Below are 20,396 nucleotides of genomic sequence, written 5' to 3' on the forward strand. Positions count from 1 at the left end.
CTGTCCTGCTGACATTTGATCATTATTGTATCTTAAGAACTTCTAAATAGGTCATGCCTTTAGTGGGAGAACTCAGTTGCAGGAAGCGAGGTTGATGGAGCTCTCGGAGCTCTTATTAGTCATCACCAACACTCACGAAGCAACTACTGGGCTCCAAGTACAGAAGGCAAAAGCCAAAGCTGGATCCAAAGGGACGTGTGACATTAACCCTCCCCCACCCTGCAAATATTGGTAGGGACCTGGGGGATGAAGATCACCGCTGATGTTAATCCAAGAAATCCATTCATTTATTAAGTATTTGGGGTTTGCCATGTGTATCTACTTCTCATGCTTCTTGTGGTTCTTTTAAAATGAGATTCAGAAGCAAAACAAAATATACAAGTGAGTGAGAAGTTTAAAGATTTTATTCCAAAACAGCAAGCAATGTGTACATACCAAGCAAATGCTTCAACCTGCCACCTAGAAGCCCTCAAGAAGTGGTGAAGTGACTCTCCCAGATAGCCTCAGTTTGCATGGCCCTGCGGCCAATCAGTCTGTGCATGAGCTTCAGAGAAACTCTGCCCAAACCGTCCAATTTTATAGACAGCCTGTGGGGCTTCCAAGACTGGTTACGTGCAGATCGTCCATTAGCCACCTCCTCCCAATGCCTCACTTTCTCAAAACAATGTCCAGCATCAAAGAAGTTACCCAGTATTATCTTCCACAACTGATTAAGGCAGCTGTGTGGGGGCCTTCACCTCCTCCCAAAGTTCTCAGGACATTAAAGACTGTTCTCATACCATCAAAAAACTTAACAAGTGTGCGGGAGGGGGAAGGAACAGAGGCAGGAAGTGCTCCGTGTGTCAGATCACTAACTCCTCAATACATTTTGTCGTCCGAATGCATTTCCCATACACTTATTCAGCCATTTGGCAGAAGAATCCTAGCTAGAGTGCCTAGCTAGATTTCCCAGCCCTTATCAGAGAGTACTAGTCGGGGGCTAGCTGGGTAGAAGAGCCAAAACATTATTTTTCTGGTTTTAAATCTGAGAACTGCATGAGTTGCCTCACAGTGGATGAAAAAAGCCTTCACATATACATGGAAAGCAGTCTGTGCTGCCTGAGGCTGATGGTTGCCTGAAGGACATCATGATAGTGAGGGCTGTCCTTCAGTTCTCTTTCTCTTAAAGTTAATTTCATATCATGTTCAAGAATGTAGCAAAGGACAACAATATACGTTTTTGAATTTTAAAAAATTAAACCAAAATTCTATTGTTATTGCACATTGTTAAATTAACCAAAACAAAAAATCATAATGATGTACAGTAATATTTCCATGTGCATTATATAAAAAAAGACTCAACATGCCTCTTTAACACATGTATGCCAACCGTGAGAAGAGCCAACTTAGCCATAGCCACTTCAGCCTTACAGGTGTTTCATCAAGCTGCACATCATGAGTATTGTGGGCAAGATATTGCTAGGTGCAATAGGGATATCAGGTGTGCCAGAGGTTCTGCCCCACATTGTGGGTGTCAGCCATCTGCATGTGATGTCACGTATGTCACACACGTGACATCACATGGCATGCCACAGCATGCACATGACATTGTGCTGTGTGATGTCATGTGCACGCTGCATTCGGTCGACTAGCCAGGCACCCACAGTAAAAAAAATTGTGGGTGTTTCGAAACTTAGGGTCCCCCCAAGTTGACGCCTATGAGGGGTATTAATTAGGTCAAGAGTCCAAGACAAAAAGGACCCCTTGGAGCTGTGCCAGCATCTTGTCCACAGAATTCTGAAATAAAGGCGACAGACATTCCAAGCAGCTGGTATGGCCTGATATAAAGGGCTTTTATTTAACTGAAAGACATCAAACAGATGCACAAATCCTTTCGGAACAGCAGGTCTGATTGACAGGTTGGTTCTGTGCAAATGAATTTCTATTCATAAGTTCCTATAGGGTTTGTTTGGGAGGTTTTTTGGTTTTAAAAAAATGAAATAGATTTGTGCAGTCCGTTCACACTGAAAAATATTTATTTGCTATAACTTTTTTTTTTTTTTTTTTTTTTTTTTTTTTTGCTAATGAGTGCTCTACTACACCAGCAAAGATGTTATTACACTGAATGGATTTTATTTCTGTTTTTAAAACTCATCCAATCAAGATTAGAATTTGGAGAAAACAGCTGATCTGTCTAATCAAGAGGGAGAATGTTTGTGTCTGCATTGCCTTAATCATCACCCACTGATAGTGTGCTTGTCTATTGTTACCACAGTGTCCCCCACCCAGTCATGTCACATGCATCGATCACCCGCCAGTCACCCACCACTTGAGTTTTCTATTAGCTTGCCAACGTTTGCCTAGTTTTAAAAGTGGCTCTAAATAAAATTGAAGCTTGCTTTCAGAATCTTTAGAAGTCTTAGAAATGAATGATGGTACTTATCCGAACAAGTTGCATCCAATATTTACATTTCTATAATACATTCTATATAACAGAACAATATGAGCTGGGGCCTCGAAGGTGCAGAGTAAGGAGTCCTCCATTGTCTCTGGGCAGATGCTCACAGGAGGGTGATGGTTTTCTTTTTTTCCTTTTTCACTGGTTCCAGGCAGGCACAGCTGAGGCCCAAGCCCCTCAGAAAGATCATCCCCTCAGTCTTCAACACCAGGAGATTAGGCAGGATTGCACCCAAGTTTCTCAAAACTTTTTGCAGTGTTAAGTAAGCTTCATAATAATGCCACTATTCACTTTGCCCCAATGGACTTTTGTCTGAGACACAGTAAATCTTTTGAGGCTACAGAACAAAATGCCTCTTCCACAAACGCATTTCCTAAAGGCATCCTTACTTGATCATTCCCCTGCTAATTTGTCTGTTATAAATTAAGTGTCCTACTCTGCCACACAGAGGGTTTCGTTGAAATGATTTTCACTTTACCAGGAAAAAGACAACAACTGATTGGGAAAGACCCAATCTGCTCAGCAACATTGTGGTGATATTCATTCATATACCACAGGTATGTGAGATCACACCTCGCTGCAAGTGGGCGGGGGGAGGGAAGTGTTACTACATAATTTACAGCATTGCTTAAATCTGGGTGGCCTCAGGATTTTCCTCTTGTCTCTTCTAAGCCTTCTATGTCAAAGTGTTCAAAGCAGCCCTTATTCAAATAAATCCAGTGGTTTTTTCCTGGGAGGACACAGGGGTACGCATACCCCTAAACATTTTGTGAATCTAGGTTTGGCCTCATATTTCAATATGGGTAGGAAAATGAGAGTACCGCTAAACATTTTTTTTTTTTAAAAAAAGCACTGAATAAATCTATTCACCGTGTAGCTTGTTAGATTGTTAGAACCATTTTTCTCACAAATAGAGAGTACTGGGATAGGATTTCAACTCAGAAGAAAAAATCTTGCCTGGTATTCTGCTCCAAATTCAAAGCCCCTTCTTTGAAGGACATTAGTCTCCAGGTTAAGTGGTTTATGAATGCACTTCTACTGGAGTCCTCCTGCTTTAACATTTTTCCTCTTCATCTTGGGTCTCAAACTTTCCATCCTCAGGGCCCACTTGGGAGGGCTAAAATTTACTGAGGCAGTGGTGCAAGGGCAGAGCTAGTCACAGCATGGATGTGGATGGGGGCAGAGATTGGCATAACCAACCATAATTACTGACTTTTAAAATAATATCTACTCCCTCTTGGAAATTGCTAAGCTCTTTGCCGCTGTGATTTCCTTGTAGAGAAGTGAGTTCAGTTTTCTTCATGTACATTTGTTCTGGAGACTGCATGACATAGCATGCCCAATTTTGTCAAAATTTACTGATCTAGAGGCTTTAAGCGGAAAACTTTTTATATTGACACACAAACACACTTTCCCAATAATTTTTACTCGTCTCTTGACATTCCTTCTTTCACACTTAACTTGTACCCAATGACCTTCGCCAGACTGCCATTTTCTTTCATCCTTCCTCCATGTGACTTCCACATTCACTTCATCCTGCCCATTTGAATGGGCATTGCCATTCAAATGGTGGGCATGCGCCGTGTCTTGTGATCAATTATGCAGGGTGGGGCTTAACTGGGCATCCCTGCACTTTCATGTTGTCAATAATCCATATTTGGTTTAAGATCTGTTACATTTTTATTGCAGAAGTCTTATCCTAAATGAGCAGAGAAGGGTTTAAAATACCACAACAACCCAAGCAGCAAGGTAATGAGCCAATGTAGGCCTCCCTAACACTGCTTAACATTTTGCAGCTCTCTCACACCTTGGCTACTAATTTTGCCCTTAATCTGTTGCAGTACGAACAGCAACGGATCTAAGGTGCAACAGGAATCTTAACGCCATCTCATGTACTTTATATCAGGGAGAGAAGTGGATTCTAAATGCCAGAAATAAAAAAAAAAGGCACATCTATTGTGTTGTAAGTTGTGTTCTATCGAGAGCCTCCTTCAGCAACAGCATGAAGTGGTCTAGAAATGAGTGGGATTCATAATCTGGGCAAACTTTGAAAGTAAGGGGGTGAGAAAAGGCAATTTCAAAGGTTGGGTATGAATTAAAAATTGATTGAAATGTATTTCTAAGCCATGTCCTCAGGAGGCAGAGTGGGAAACAATAAAAGCACTTGACACAAGGCAAATAAAGGCACAGCAATGACCCCCTGACCTTTTCCCCCTGCGATGAGGCTAGACTCGAGTGTAACTGATAAGTGTTGCTTTTCAGAGTTTATCATATAAGCCTTTTGAGTCTGAAATTACTATGCCCTTTTATTTCCTTTCAGATGTTAAAGCTTTTTGGCTGTCTTATAAGACAGTTGAAATGTAACCCTTGAATGCTAACATAAACAATATAGCCAGCTATTTTACCGTAATAGCCAGCCAGCACAACAGCTGCCTCCAGACAAAATTAGTTTTTAATAACATAATGCAGAGCTGGAGCCCCGAATGTATTGTACTTGCCATTACTTTGAAACCATTATCTTGGCATATTGTATTTACCTTATTTTGCAAAGACTCATTTAAAGCACTCCTTCTTCCTGGCTAGCCAGTTCTGATATGAAAGGGATCCTGGAATGAAGATGCTGCTTTCTGAGGCTGGGGCAGCCAAATGACACTTTCAGAGATCTTTTGCCTCAGGGGTGGGGAAAGAGAGCTTACAAACCTCAAAAAGAATCCCAAGAATATTTTTTTGGTAAGGTCAACTGAAACTGAAGCAGATTAAAACCATACTAATTATTTGTATTCTACCACATCATTTTATGCATATATAAATATATACACACACTCCACGCGGCTCTTTAAAGGGAGCGCTGAGCAGAGCCTCCCGCCTGCATTCGCTCCATAAGACGCACACACATTTCCCCTTACTTTTTATGAGGGGGAAAGTGCGTCATAGAGCGAAAACTGCGGTAGGCTTTTTCTCACGATAGCATTTTTGTTGGTTAGCTAAAAATGGCCAAGTGATGCTGTCAATCAGCACTTTTTAAAAACACTAACAGTGCCCTCCTAATCATAGATTTTATTTCCAGATAAATGGGTAAACAGTTGGAAATCAACCTCTTTTTCATTTTCTTAGAATGTACCATTTGCCATGGCTGATGCAGATCCCTCCACACATTTGGGCTAGAACAATTTCTGTTCTTAGCTATTCTTATTTGTAAGCTGTCTTGAGTCCCTGTCAGGGAAACAGACGGTGTATGTATGTATGTATGTATGTATGTATGTATTATTATTATTATTAATAATAATAATAATAATAATAGCAGCATTCATGATCCCCAGCAACGTATTCAGAGACTTACAAGCTCTGATACTGAAGGCAATATATAGCCATTAATAGCTTTATTTTAGATGGAAATAATTTTCAAAGTTATTTCCTGAAGTTTGGACCACAGCGGTAGTCATCCCTATATTCAAAAAGGGCCTTACATGCAATCCAGCTATATATAGACCAATTAGTTTGCTACCTGTAATTAGCAAATTATGTGCAAAGCATCTTTTCAATAAGCTAGTTGACTGGATAACTGATGAAGCTATTCTTGCCAAAGAGCAAGCAGGATTTAGACAAGGCAGATCCATTATAGACCATTGCTTTGTACTAGCCCATTTTATAGATAAGTATTGTTAAGAAACCAGGTGGTGTGCTACACACAGCTTTCATTGATCGGAAAGCTGCATGCGATTCAATCTCTTGAGTAAGACCATGGGATCAGTTGAACTCTTCAAGTATAGATAACATATTGTTGTTCTTGATTAAATGTCTATATAAAAGCACTGCTGAAATGCATTCCTCTACAAATGGGCAGCTCACAGGATCTGTACCAGCTACAAAGGGAGTTAAGCAAGGTTGTATCCTGGCTCCAGCACTGTTTAATTTATATATAAATGATATTGTCTAGAGTTTAACATCCCCAGAGTATCATGCCCCTAAATTGGCCACAAAAGCCATCTCTATATTATTTTACGCAGATGATGCCATACTTCTCTCAAACAAAAGTGGGTTTAAAAACATTGCTGAGAGCATTCTCAGGATACCACCAAAGAGAACAGCTGGCTCTGAATTACAAGAAAACTAAAGTCATGGTGTTTTCAATAAACTATAGGGCCCATAGATGGCATAGGAACCATCAGTTGATCAAACAAGTTAAAGTTTTTAAATACCTCGACCTTATTTTTCAGTCAACAGTGTCATGAGGAACACATCAGAAATATGCAAAGGAAAAAGCATTTAGTACTGTAAGATTGTCATGAGAGCACTTGGACTAAAACTGTCAACCAAAAGCTTTACAGTGGTACCTCAGGTTACATATGCTTCAGGTTACATACGCTTCAGGTTACAGACTCTGCTAACCCAGAAATATTACTTCGGGTTAAGAACTTTGCTTCAGGATGAGAACAGAAATCGTGCTCCAGTGGCACGGCAGCAGCAGGAAGCCCCATTAGCTAAAGTGGTGCTTCAGGTTAAGAACAGTTTCAGGTTAAGAACGGACCTCCAGAACAAATTAAGTTCTTAACCCGAGGTACCACTGCACTTTTCTGGTTTATCACCACAAGTTATTAACACTGGGTTTCATTAAAGCAAATAATTTAATTAGACAGTGCCTATATATCAAGCAACAGAATAATTTGGCCACGATAAGGAAATTTTATCCATGGTGTGATTATTTTCCACTTAGTCGTTTTGATACGTTGGCACCCTATTTGCTAAATTTAGCAATTCCAAAATACAGACACGCTTTCACTTATGTAAGATTAAATACACTGCCTTCAGCTGTACTGGAGGGTCAATTTTAAAAATCCCGCTGGAAAAACGGTTATGTCCATGTAGAGATGGCAGTACTGTATTGAATCAGTAGCCCACGTGCTTTGAGCTGGCACTCTTTATAAAGATTTGAGGAGTGAGGTTATTCCCTCTCTACTACTATCCATACCAGGTCGCTCAACCATTGCTACTGTGTCCTTTATTCTAACAGATCAAGATAATCAGGTGGCATCAAAAAATGCTAAAAAATAGGAGCAATTAGAATAAGATTATTTGAATATCGATGCCTAGAGTATGTATAGTTTTTACCTCTATCTTCAGTACATTTTATTTTATTTCTATGGCTAGTGGCTGATGCAAATATTCTTCTTCTAACCTTCTAACTTTCAAAGCCACCAGAATTGGCAGCCATTGCTACATCTTTTAGAAGAAAATTCCACAGCCTTAACTTTCACTGTGTGAATTAGTACGTGCCTCAGCCTGCCCTAAATCTCCTGCCATATGGCTTCATTGGCTTCATTTGTAGAGAAAAGGAGAAAAACATTCCCTACTTACTCTCTTTACTCCATGCTTATCAGGTACAGGCATCCCTACGCATATTCTTTTACGTGGGTCACCACAAAATAATTTTTAAAAAATTGATTGAAACAGCACTCCTTCACTCCTTCGGTGCTGCTCTTGGTTGCTCGCTGCAAATCAATTCTCCTTCAATTAACATCTCCCCAAAAACCACTTTCCCCTTCCAGGTAACCCCATTTCCCTCCTCCATATTTTCTCCTCTTTCTTGACAGATGGACTGATGGCCTGAATCAGTAGAAGGCAGCTTCTCCTATGTAATTGTCAAGTTCTGATAGAGAAGAGATCAGCCTGGCTCCAGCTATTTACAGTCACTTGTCGAAAAAGCTCTCACCCTTCTAACCATCAAGTAGAGCTGCATCTTAACTGACACATGCCCTGAGGACAGATGCTTCTAGCTAGTGCCAAAGGGTGTAGAGTGCTTGGGGATCATTAGGAGAGCATTTGGGGAAAAGATGTAATTCATCTGCAGTTGTATTCGAGCATTAAAAAGCAATGAAGTTTCCTTCAGCATTTATGAGTTCTGATAAACCAAATTCGGATGAAAACTGCCAAGTCTGGCATTTGAATGGGTAGACATATTGAAAGAGCAGCAAAATAAGTTGGTAGCACTAGCAAATAGATAAGGAAATAAAACGAGCATTAATAATATAGATTTTTTTATTACAAATTTGGTTTTTCAAATTAAAAATTTAGTCACATATTGAACATACAAGAGAAAAACAAGATTCCAAGGAATCTCCTGGACTTCCCTCCTCCCCTTTGTGGGTCCTATTGTTAATCACTTCCTCCTGCATCTTTTATGATAATCCAAATCTTTTACATCTCCATTGTGTCCAAAATTCACCATTAAGCTACAAGTGATATTCCAATCCTAACAATTTTAACTGTTTACAATGGTTTTCAAGATAGGTTATAAATTCCCCCCATTCAACAATATAGATCTAATATATTATTTACAGAAAAGAAACCCCATTTTACATAGTTGCTTTATTCATTATTGGTAATGTGGTGGTGAGAAGGGAATTGCCCAGCATATGCCAGTTGTTTTCCTTCTCAAATTTAGAACAGAGACTCATCTTGGCCATTGGCTGCACAAAATATTCTAATCCTATGAAGATGATGGATTTTTTGGAGCTAGCCGACCTGACCGGAAGAGTCCGCGACCAGAAGGAGGAGGAATATCAAGAGGAATGAAAGAAATTCAAAGACTATTTAGTTAAATATGTTAAGATAACTTAAATAGAATTACTTGCGAGTATCAGATTGGCCTAGGATTTAAATATGTGATGTTGTAGAATACTAGGGATAAAAGTTAAAATGAAAAGAAAGATGTTAATGGACTAAGTAAATTTTATGTGAAATCAGTTTTGGAAAACTGCTACAATGATTTATATGGAAACTCAGCCAGGGGATTCGAGTAAGTCACTTAACAATGATAACAAAAGTGGAATTTCTAAAGTCAGGATATATGCTTGTTTGTTTGTTTTTTGATGTTTTATTTTTATGTTTGTGGATATGTTTGTTATAAATTTGGAAAACTAATATATTTTTTTTGAAAAACCCCCCAAATAGTCTAATCCTAAGGAACACCAGTTAGCTTAAAAGTACTTCCTAGAAGCTTAAGCATTTCCTCGCAGCCCCTACAGCCATGATCCAGTCAAGATTCACCATTTTCAAGTCTTACTGATTTTGGTGGAGGATACACGATGTATGCTCAACACTTTTATTCATTATAGTCATATTCCACATTTCATCCAAGGAGTTTAAGGTGACATGGATGGTTCTCCCAATTTTATCCTCCCTCAAACCCTGTGAGGTAGGTTAGGCAGACAGTGACTGGCCCAAGGGCATCCAGTGAGCTGCATGGCGAAGTGAGGATTTGAATCCTGGTCTTCCAAGTCCTTGTTCAAATATATAAAAGGATGTCACATAGAGGAGGGAGAAAGGTTGTTTTCTGCTGCTCCAGAGAAGCGGACACGGAGTAATGGTTCCAAACTACAAGAAAAAAGATTCCACCTAAACATTAGGAAGAACTTCCTGACAGTAAGAGCTGTTCGACAGTGGAATTTGCTGCCAAGGAGTGTGGTGGAGTCTCCTTCTTTGGAGGTCTTTAAGCAGAGGCTTGACAACCATATGTCAGGAGTGCTCTGATGGTGTTTCCTGCTTGGCAGGGGGTCGGACTCGATGGCCCTTGTGGTCTCTTCCAACTCTATGATCTATGATTCTATGAGATCCCTTCGGTCCCCCCAATAAAATATTTGAGGAGGCTACCCCCCCCCCAAAGTTCATGGGCAATGCCATTCAAATGGTGTGCATGCTCCACATCTTATGATCGATTACACAGGGAGGGGCTTACCTGCCCCCCAGATCCAAGTTGGCAACCCTGTCCTAGTCCAACAATTAGACCATGAGACTTATTTGGATTATGCCAAATTTGTGTACCGATGAACTATAAATGTATTTCACTCACAAATTATTTTTCACTTGTGAACCCCTCTACTGATTATTGGAATTGAAACTGATAAAGCAATTTTTAAAAAGCTCTGCTCAACTGCAAATTTAGCGACTTTTGAACAAAATAAATATTTACTTTAAAATCAAGTTAGGATTGCAGTGTGCTGGCCTCTTCTTATTCTCCTCCAGAAATATATATTTACACAAATTCTTTAGTTCTATTTCCTGCAAAATAATCTACATTTCTCCAAATGCAAAATTGTTTAAATCTGTTTCTGAACTCTCTCATGCTTATTCTCCCAAACAGCCTATGAAGAAGTAAATCAATTCCCATGAAACTGCATGAGAACTCATGGCTGAATTTTGGTCAGGGAAATAGCTAGGCTAGAACTTTCCCCCCTAGACATTCAGTTTTCCATGTATAGATTTGTACATGGAAAAGATTTGCAGGAGTGCTCAGGGAACTCCTTTATTAGTGGGAGACATCATGTTTGCTCTCACCCGTCTAAAGTACAGTCCAGAGACAGATTTATCACCTCAAATGCTTCTTGTGAGAAGTGCCTCAATGATCATAGAGAACAGCTGCTCTTATTCTTTGAAAAAGGAAGCTTATTTTATTATCAGCACATAACGAGTGTAGCTTAAGAGAAAGTGAGGTGATAATTTCATATCATCCAATCATGCCTGTGTAAACAAAACATTTGTGCTTTAAATTATATATTAAACACACATAAACAAAAGAATCCAAATAATTTTTTTCCCTTCCCAGAGACAAAACACAACATTTAAAATAATATTACAAAAGGACAAATATGAGCTTATAATAAATATTTTATTAAAATGACAAAAGCCACTATGGAGATGAAGACAATAGATGCAGTTTTCGGAAATGCAACTGATGACATTAAGGCTACATGGTTAAGCGGATGATTAATACACAGGAGTTTAAATGTATTTGCTGACATTTTTGGCTAACTATCACTGTACTTTAAGTGGCATTAGTACAAATGGCGTTTCAGAATTTAAATGTCTCTGAATATCATTCGTTCTTTTATTAAAATACATAAGGGACATACAATGTAGTATATTTTAGCAAAATACATGCCTGTGCCTTCACATCCTAAGTTAAATATAAAATGTATACTGTATTCCCTTTAAAGTTAATTACTTTTAAAATACTCAGGCAGTGCTTGAAAATGTAAACTCTTTTTCTAAATGTAGCAAAATATGGCTATATTTAAAAATATTCAGGCAGTGCTTGAAAATATATAAACTCTTTTTCTAAATGTAGCAAAATATAGCTATATAAATATTCTGAAGTGTAGAGAGGAATTATATGAAGAAAAATTAACAGCAACCAAGCGTGATCTCTAGATAAAAATGACAGATATTTTCAGAAATCTAAAGAATTGAAAGTGAGTGGAACTAAATAACATTTAACACTGGAAAATAAAACAAAGCTTTATATACTCACATATTTACTAATTCCTAGAAACTATAAATTAATAGTCCAGAATTTTGGAGTCACATGCTAACAGGGCTAGGATATTTCTGTTTTCACAATTCATTTAATACATTGTAGTAATTTAAAATCTATGCATTACTTTAAACACCTAAATCATAGTATACTTTCAAGGTTTTATACATTTTCCTTCTAATCTCTGGATGTGTATGTTAGTCAATTAGGTTTTATATACACGGGTTTTAAAACAGACGAAAATTCATACTTGGAAATTTGCCTATAAGTGCAACATCATCTACCCTAACCCAAATCTTATTATCAGTGACAGTATGTGTATCAAAATTATCTCAAATAATTTATTTCAAAATCAGGAAACAAGGCCCCCCACAGCAGCTGATTGCTATGCGGACATTAGTGTCAACATGAGCAGAAGTTAGCTTGCATCCAGTAAAAAGTTTTTTTCTTTTTTCTATATGTAACAATACTTGAGGCTTGCATTAAGTTTTGGTTGGCCTGTGAAACGCAGCACGAGATAACCAAATTCTATAAACTGAGATTCACAGCCTCTGCATTTAGTTTGCCACCACTTAAGCTATGTATCATTGCTATCATATGAGAATGTTTGTTTAGCTCTTCCTGCTGGACTTTGACTAAAGCTTCCTTTTCTTCCAGTCGTCCTTCCAGCTGTGACTTCTGAACTTCCAAGGAAGATGCCTAAAATCATATATTAGGATACTATTCAATCATATTTCTCCAAAATACATATTTGCCATCTAGTAAATTGGGTGAATCCATACATCACAACAAAGAACAGTTAAGGAAACTTTATTGGTTTGGTATCTAAATGGACAATCCATGGGTTATGACTATACAGAAAATTGGAATCAAACCAAGCTTTGAGATGAGGTTTTGGAAACCATAGTTCATGCTAATGATATTTTGGGGTAACAACTGCCCTAGAGACTGTTGCACGATGGAAGTAGGAAATAATTTATGAATCATAGTGCAGAGAGAACAGTGTGATGCTTCAGAAAGAGTCTGGTAGCACAGCTGGTGGCTGCAAGTCCAGGGCAAACAATAAATTGCTGGTCAGAAAAATCACCATACTCAGCTGATTCCACACATGAGATGAGGGAAAAGCTGGAGGACACGAGACGTGCCTCATGTGACCAGAACTAGTGACAAAACTGACTGTCAGAAGACGCTGACAAGAAGGTATGCATATCTATCTGTCAGTGGATCACAAAGAGAGATTACAAAAGGGGATACACAAGGGTGTACAATGCCATGAACAGGAAAGAATTCAGAAAGCAGAGGATGCAGTGGACTTAGTAGGAGAGGGACAGAATGTACATAGCAGGGAACACAATTTGCGAGACAGAAGGTTTTGGCGATTCATTGGCCAGCAAGTTGAGGAAGATTTACTAGAATATGTTCAACTATAAGGCTGTATTACTGTCCCTCCCCACTATGAGAATAAAGGTAAAGGTAAAGGTACCCCTGCCCGTACGGGCCAGTCGTGTCCGACTCTAGGGTTGTGCGCCCATCTCACTTAAGAGGCCAGGGGCCAGCGCTGTCTGAAGACACTTCCGGTTCACATGGCCAGCGTGACAAGCTGCATCTGGCGAGCCAGCGCAGCACACTGAAACGCCGTTTACCTTCCCGCTAGTAAGCGGTCCCTATTTATCTACTTGCACCCGGGGGTGCTTTCGAACTGCTAGGTTGGCAGGCGCTGGGACCGAGCGACAGGAGCGCACCCCGCTGCGGGGATTCGAACCGCCGACCTGACGATTGGCAAGTCCTAGGCACTGAGGTTTTACCCACAGTGCCAACCGCGTCCCAATATGAGAATATGAGAATAGTAAGGCTTTATTATCTTTAAACTATGGGTTCAAAATTGGAAACACCATTGCTCCACACAGAAGGGTCACTGATAAAATGCATTTCCCATCAGCCTCAACCAGCATAGCTAAAGGTCAAGATAATGGGAATGGTAATCCACAACTTCTGAACCACCAGTTTCCCAACACCTCAACCCTTCCCATCCTACATATGACTACGCAGAAGCTTGTCTTATTGAGTTCAATGAGGTTTACTCCTAGGTAAGCAAAAACAGCATTGCAGCCACCACCTACTCCACTTAGACAGAAATATTTATTTGCAACTGTAGTAACTAATTCCTTGATACCATTCTAATTTTTCTAAAATGGCGAACTCCAGCAGAAAGCTTACCTTAATGCTCAATTCTTTTCTTGCCTGTTCCGTTTTACTCAGTTCCTTTCTAAGGATGTCTACAGTCTCCTCCATATCTGATTTTTCCTTCTGCCTGGCTTTAAGTTTTTCTTCCTGAATCTTCACCTTCTGTTGCAAACCTTTTGAACAATTTGTGAAAGAAAGAAGTTTGGGTTTTTCTTTTTGCCAATTTACAAAACTAAAGCGACCACTGAAAGAGTTGCACCACAGTGCCATCTACTGAGCAAATGCTAATAGTTTGTGCTCCAGAGTTAAGTGATTGCCTGCCTAAGCAGATATACATCTTTCAGTTGACAATTGAGTTCAAAGGGGTAACACAGAGCTTTTCCCCATTATATTTAGCTTTTTTTAAAAAAAAAAATTGTGTCACCTGTGCTTTTTTAAACAAACATAATTTACTCTGAACACATAATAGAAGCTGCTTGCATCTAACAGGTTACTGTAGCTACAACATGACCACCTTATGACCAGTAAACAACCACCACAATGGTTACTGCTGTTTCATAGACTGCGAGCAGGGACATACTGTTCTCAGGCCAAATGAAGAAAGTAGTTGTGATATCTGTACAAACCTGTGCTTGTGACTGTGCACCAATAAGGTGACTGTGATGATTAATGGGAGTTTCCCAAAGTAGCAGCAGAAAATACCCATGAGCCATTAGAGGCATGCTACACTTGCATATTTGGTGGTTTATTTTGAGAGTTTGAATTTGGGTCTAAATGAGAGAACATGCTGTTCTTCAAACATCAGCAAATCCCAGAGCGAGCTAAGGAAATTGGGTAAAGTAATAATATCATAGTGCTACAGAGCTGTAATTGCAAACTCCAAAGCAAAAATGATCACGCAATCTATTGAAATAAGAGGTAAGTCTGTGTATTTAAAGATGGTTCAAATGTAGCATAGCTGGAGAAAAACATGTTCCAGGTTTTCTCTATAAAGCCAGACTCCTGATGAAGCTAATATAGAAGTCAGAACTAACTTACTTGATATTTTCCCATCTTTCTCTTGCAAATGTTTGTGTAATTCTTTTCTATGCTCTTCTGTTTCTAGCAACTGACTGACAGTTCTGAAAAATTGAAGGATACAAACATTAAATATCTTCCAATGGAAGAAACATGAGAAAATCGTTCCCCTTATAATTAGTGTCATATTACAGCAACATTTGCCTATCATTCAGTGTGATTAGCTAAGAAAGTCAAAGGAATTTTTCAACTTTATTTCCTCCTGCATTTCATTATTTCCGTATCGATTGTAAACCAAATAGTATTCCTCCATATTGTCAATTGCAGAAAAGGGACATAAATAAAGCAAAGTACAAACAAAACACCCACCACAGACATTTGCAAACAACATACTGAGCATTAGAACTTCCTATGTGAAAACAGGGGAGATACTATTTTTAATTTAATTGTACTTACAACATCCCTGTAGATTGATTTCTTAATATATATCTTACTTAACATTCAAACGGTATGTATTTGAAACTCACACAAGATAACCACAGATCTTATCTCTCTATTTAACTGAAAACAAGAACAAGGCATTCTCCTACCCATCACCACCATGAACGTCAACTGGCATTTCCCACCCAATAATCATTTAAGAAAATGTTAAATGAGTCTAATTCTGAGATACCTATATGAACACATGGTTTCAATTCTCGTTTGTTTGGACAGGAGCCAGGAAATATATATAATTTATCAGATAGAGAGATGAAACAATGTGAATTTGCTGCCTTAGAATGGAGAGGTGAAGGTATACCTGATTTTCACCCTGCATCCTCTTTACGAAACTCTTACACATAATTCCCAAAGTGGGTTACGTTCCGGGGTTTAAGTTTGAGTGACCAATGTGCATAAGTGAAAATCACATAAGTAAGGAAGTACCCTCTAAATGCCCTCTCAGCCGCTTTCTCTCAAAAATACTACTCTCCCAAAATAAAAAAAATACAGTGGTACCTCGGGTTACAGACGCTTCAGGTTACAGACTCCGCTAACCCAGAAATAGTACTTCGGGTTAAGAACTTTGCTTCAGGATGAGAACAGAAATTGTGCAGCGGCAGCGCGGGCGACAGCAGGAGGCCCCATTAGCTTAAGTGGTGCTTCAGGTTAAGAACGGACCTCCAAAACGAATTAAGTTCTTAACCTGAGGTACCACTGTACTGTACCAAGAATATCCACAACTGGAATCGAAACTCTGGGACTGGCTGGAAGACATGTGAGAAAGCTGCTGCTGCATGCAACAGCTATGCCTCCAGTCTCTTCTCCGCGCTCACAGAAGGGTCTCCTTGAAAGCCACAAGGACTTTCCAACTGTCTCCAGCCATTTCTGGGCTTGAATTTAATTCTTTTAACTTTTTCCCAGTGCCACGCATATACACAGTAGCAAACAAGTGGGGGGATGCCTGCAATGCACTATTTTGATTTCCAGCATAATTGTATCTCTAATGCTGAAGTAGACCCAAACCATCATCAACAGTTTTGTTTGTATGCTAGCTTTCCATGGTGAACCACGCTCAACTATCTCCCTTTCCCCCCCCCCACCCCAATACTCCATTCCACACTGTTCAGGAGGGGCCAGAAAGACTTTAGAAGGCGGTGACAAGGAGCCGACAGGAATGTCCCAGTTTGCAAGTTTCCTTCAGTTCGCAGTACTCAGGAGCCAAATCATTTTATTTTATGTAGTTCTAAAGGCAACTAACTGGACTATCTTGCATTGTTGAGTTTGTTGGAAGAGCTGTATTAATTTTTACTATTCATATATAAATATAGTCAGAAGGAAAATGAAACATTCTTGCCCTTCCACAGTTTTGAAAGCTTTTGTGAATGTGGGAAATGGGTGAAGTGAGAAGTTGAAAGTCTTGGTCAGAAGTGTCAAACAACTTCAAGTTGTGCAGTTGACACAGATTCAAAAGGATCTGCAATGAATTACACCAGAGATTAAGCTTAATTAAATAAAAAAAAACCCAAACCCACAAAAGCCATAAACAATAGTTTCACTTTTACTACACAACTATATGAACCTGCTTGATTATCATCTTCATGATTGTTCTGTGCATGGAAAGGCAGCACACAAACCCTTTGAAAAATTGCAAGCAAATCATAATACACTTCAGAATATTTCCAAGTATGTTAAAAAAAAAAACCCCACTTGAAGCAGTTTTGATTAAAAATGAAGGTTTTCATTGAAACATAGCATCCTTTTAACTTAAGGTAAGAACTGAACTTACTTGTCGTTCTGTTGCTTGAGGGATTCATTCTGCCTTTTAATGGTCTCAAGTTGTTTGTTCAGAGAATTACACATTAGCTGCAGGTCATTATATTGTTTTTCAATGGTTTCATGCCTAAAAAAAGGAAAATATTATTATTAAACATAATTAATTTGAAGCGCTTTTCCTAAATGTGTTCTAGTAACATGTGCCAAAGTTCCTACTTTCAAAATTACTGGATTTGCTAACAGGTGTGTTGACAGATGTGCAGTTTTCAGTATAAGCCTTAAAAGAGGAGGTTATACTGAATCATGATCACAGATTTCAAACATTTGAAATCTGTGATCAGGACTTCTTTTTGCGGTTATGCTAAAAGGCAATTCATGGCCTAGGAACTACTGCTAATTTTCCATGTATATATAGCAATAAGAAACCTTGCACAGTAGGAAAAAGTCATAGAATTGTAGAGTTGGAAGGGTCATCTAGTTCAACCCTCTGCAATGCAAGAATAAGAATATATTTTTATTTATACCCCGCCCTTCCCGGTTCAGAAAACTGGGCTCAGGGAGGCTAACAACAAATTTAAAACACTTAATTGTAATACACAGCTAAAGAACCCCATACAGATGGCCATCCAACCAACCTCTGATTAAAAGCCTTCAGTGAAGGAAAGTTCTTATTAATGTTCAGTGAGAATCTCATTTCTGGCAATTTGAAAGCATTGGTTCAGATCCCACCCTCCGGAGCAGCAGAAAGCAAACTTGCTCTATCCTCCATGTGACAGCCCTTCAGATATTTGAAGATGGCTATCATATCACCTCTCAGTTTCTCTTCTCCAGGCTAAACATGCCCAACTCCCTTAACTGTTCCTCATAAGGCTTGGTTTCTAGACTCTTGATCATTGTGGGCACCCTCTTTTGCACAGGTATCAGCTTGCCAATGTCCCTTTTAAAGTATGGTGCCCAGAAGTGGACACAGTACTCCAGATAGGGTCTAATCAAAGCAGGATACAGTGGTGGTACTATTATGCCTTTGATTTGGACACTCTACTTCTGTTGATGCAGTCTAGAATTGTCATAGGCTTTTTGCTGCTGTATCACACTGTTGACTTGTGTTAAGCCTGTGGTCTGCTAACCTCTAGATCCTTTATGTGCTGCTGTCAAGCCAGGTGTCCCCCCTTCCCCATCCTTTACTTGTGCATCTGATTCTCATTGCTTACATATTCCTGCTTAACCCTTACATTTGTCCCCAGTGAAATTAATTTCAAATTCATCACCAAGGACTAGCTTATTTTCTGGCAGTTGTGCCCAAGTGTCAACACACAAACCTGCTTTCGACAAGTCCTGTTCAGGTGTTCAGCCTGACCAGCCAAGGACAAAAAGTGTGTAGGAGTCAGATAAACACACACACACACACACACACACACACACATATGCCAGCCCCACCTTCAACATCTCCATGTGCACCTCATTTCACCCTCCACTCCAACCTTTGTGTGAATTTCAGCAGTGGAGAAGCAGAGCTGGAATCCATGTCCCTAGCCCTCTACATATCTGAAGAGGGCTAAAGACTGCGGAACCTAATTTGAGATGCCAGTTCTATAGAGGTGGAAACTGCAAGAAGATGTTGCAACATAGTCTCACCTCCTAATAGAAGTGCTCTTTTTCCTGTGCTCTGGGCAGCCTGGATATTTCATCCCACACCTCAAATTTTCCATTTCTATTTTCAAACTGACACTTTGCATTCAGACACTGCTGGGAAAACTTAGCCTTCCTGGGCTGTTTGGTGTGGAGAAGAATTTGTACCTTCCTAGTATTCCCCCCCCCCCCAGATGCTTCTATGCCGATACCTCTCTCTTGTTTCTCTTGGTGGCTCCATTTCATCATAGTTCCCTATGAGACAGTTGCAAGCAAGCAAGGACACGAATTACCAAAATAATTCCTAGCCGAGATCAACCGTTGCCACCTAATTCTGCAAGCTTCCCTGAATATATAGATCAATCTGAATAATCTAATCTTATGAGATAAACTTCTATCCATATGTGTGAGGTCTTATATCAAAAATCACATTCATGTCTTACAACTATGGCCTAAATTCTCAAAACCACAGGTCATGGCTCATAGGCATTACCTGCTGTTTCTAGAATAAGAAGTGGTTATAAACACCAAGCCGCTTACCTAAAGGGAAAGTGTCGTCCCGTCCCCCCCCAAGACTGACTGTGCACCAGACTTGACCCCATGTTGTGTGCTCTGAAACCCATGCCCTGAATTCCTACTGTTGGATACTGTGGTTTTGGTTTGGCATCTACCAGATGCCCACCTCCATCCCTGCAACAACCAATACAACTTTTGCAAGCCTCACACATATCAGTTTAGGAAAATGTGCATATTTGTATAATCATCAAGTACATAAGGTTGTGGGGTGGTTGTTGTTTTGCTTCAAAGACTCATTTCTTCACACATTTTTCATGGTAGCTTAACATCTTACTTTTGAAGAAGGTCAATGGAAGATCTTTTCAGTATCTCATGTTCCTCTGCTATTGTCTGTAGCTTCCTATTGTGTTCAAAGAGTTGTTCAATATCACTCTGGGCCCGTTCAGATTCTACTTGCTGTGCTTTCAACAATGACTCAAGTTCTTCATTTTTTCGTTCAGTTTCCTTCAACATTGAAGCAAGTGTTCTAGCCTTTTGGAAAGACAAGGAGAATGTATTTCACTAGTGGCTTATGTTTGCTGCTGCATTCCATAGCTCACTTAAGGAACATTATCTGGTCAATGAGAAGTCTACATTCCATCAGTAACTTCCGAAGGGCACCAATCTATTCTTAAACTGGATAAATGTTAAAATTTTAAGGCTTTAGAAACATCAAGTATTGTGGACTGCAAAAGGATTGCAGTTATGCAAAAATTTAATATCAGTATTTATTCCACCCCCACCCCCAAGTAAGTATAACCTAGTTTTCATAAACAAGGCATACTGATGTACAACAAGCTTGCAGTGGTAGCTATGGGCAGACAGCAAATTAATTCTTGTGCAAATGTTTGTTTTACATACCTCTGACTCAGCTTGAGCTCTCTGGCAACGGTACTGGGCAATAAGTCTATCAGCTTGAGCAAGTGCTAAAGCCTTTGCTTCCAAAAGGTCTTGCAATCTAGTTTCTTTGGACTAAAAGAAAAACCAAAAGCAAAAGTAAATTGAAATACA

General features: G+C 39.4%; 1 protein-coding gene across 1 annotated transcript in view; it reads right to left on the bottom strand.

The window, feature by feature from the left end:
* Positions 1–11,085: 11,085 nt before the first annotated feature.
* Positions 11,086–20,396, bottom strand: part of CIP2A (cellular inhibitor of PP2A) — a 28,922-nt gene continuing 19,611 nt past the window's right edge. Inside the window, exons 16-21 of the mRNA XM_079974363.1 lie at positions 20,247–20,357; positions 19,681–19,877; positions 17,215–17,328; positions 14,970–15,052; positions 13,965–14,104; positions 11,086–12,446 (exon numbers count right to left, since the gene is read on the bottom strand). Of these exons, the coding sequence (XP_079830489.1) occupies positions 12,276–12,446; positions 13,965–14,104; positions 14,970–15,052; positions 17,215–17,328; positions 19,681–19,877; positions 20,247–20,357 (816 nt within the window). The 3' untranslated portion in view covers positions 11,086–12,275. The remainder of the gene's footprint in view (positions 12,447–13,964; positions 14,105–14,969; positions 15,053–17,214; positions 17,329–19,680; positions 19,878–20,246; positions 20,358–20,396) is intronic.

This window comes from Podarcis cretensis, assembly GCF_951804945.1.
Source record: "Podarcis cretensis genome assembly, chromosome: 4".
Lineage (NCBI taxonomy): Eukaryota > Metazoa > Chordata > Lepidosauria > Squamata > Lacertidae > Podarcis > Podarcis cretensis.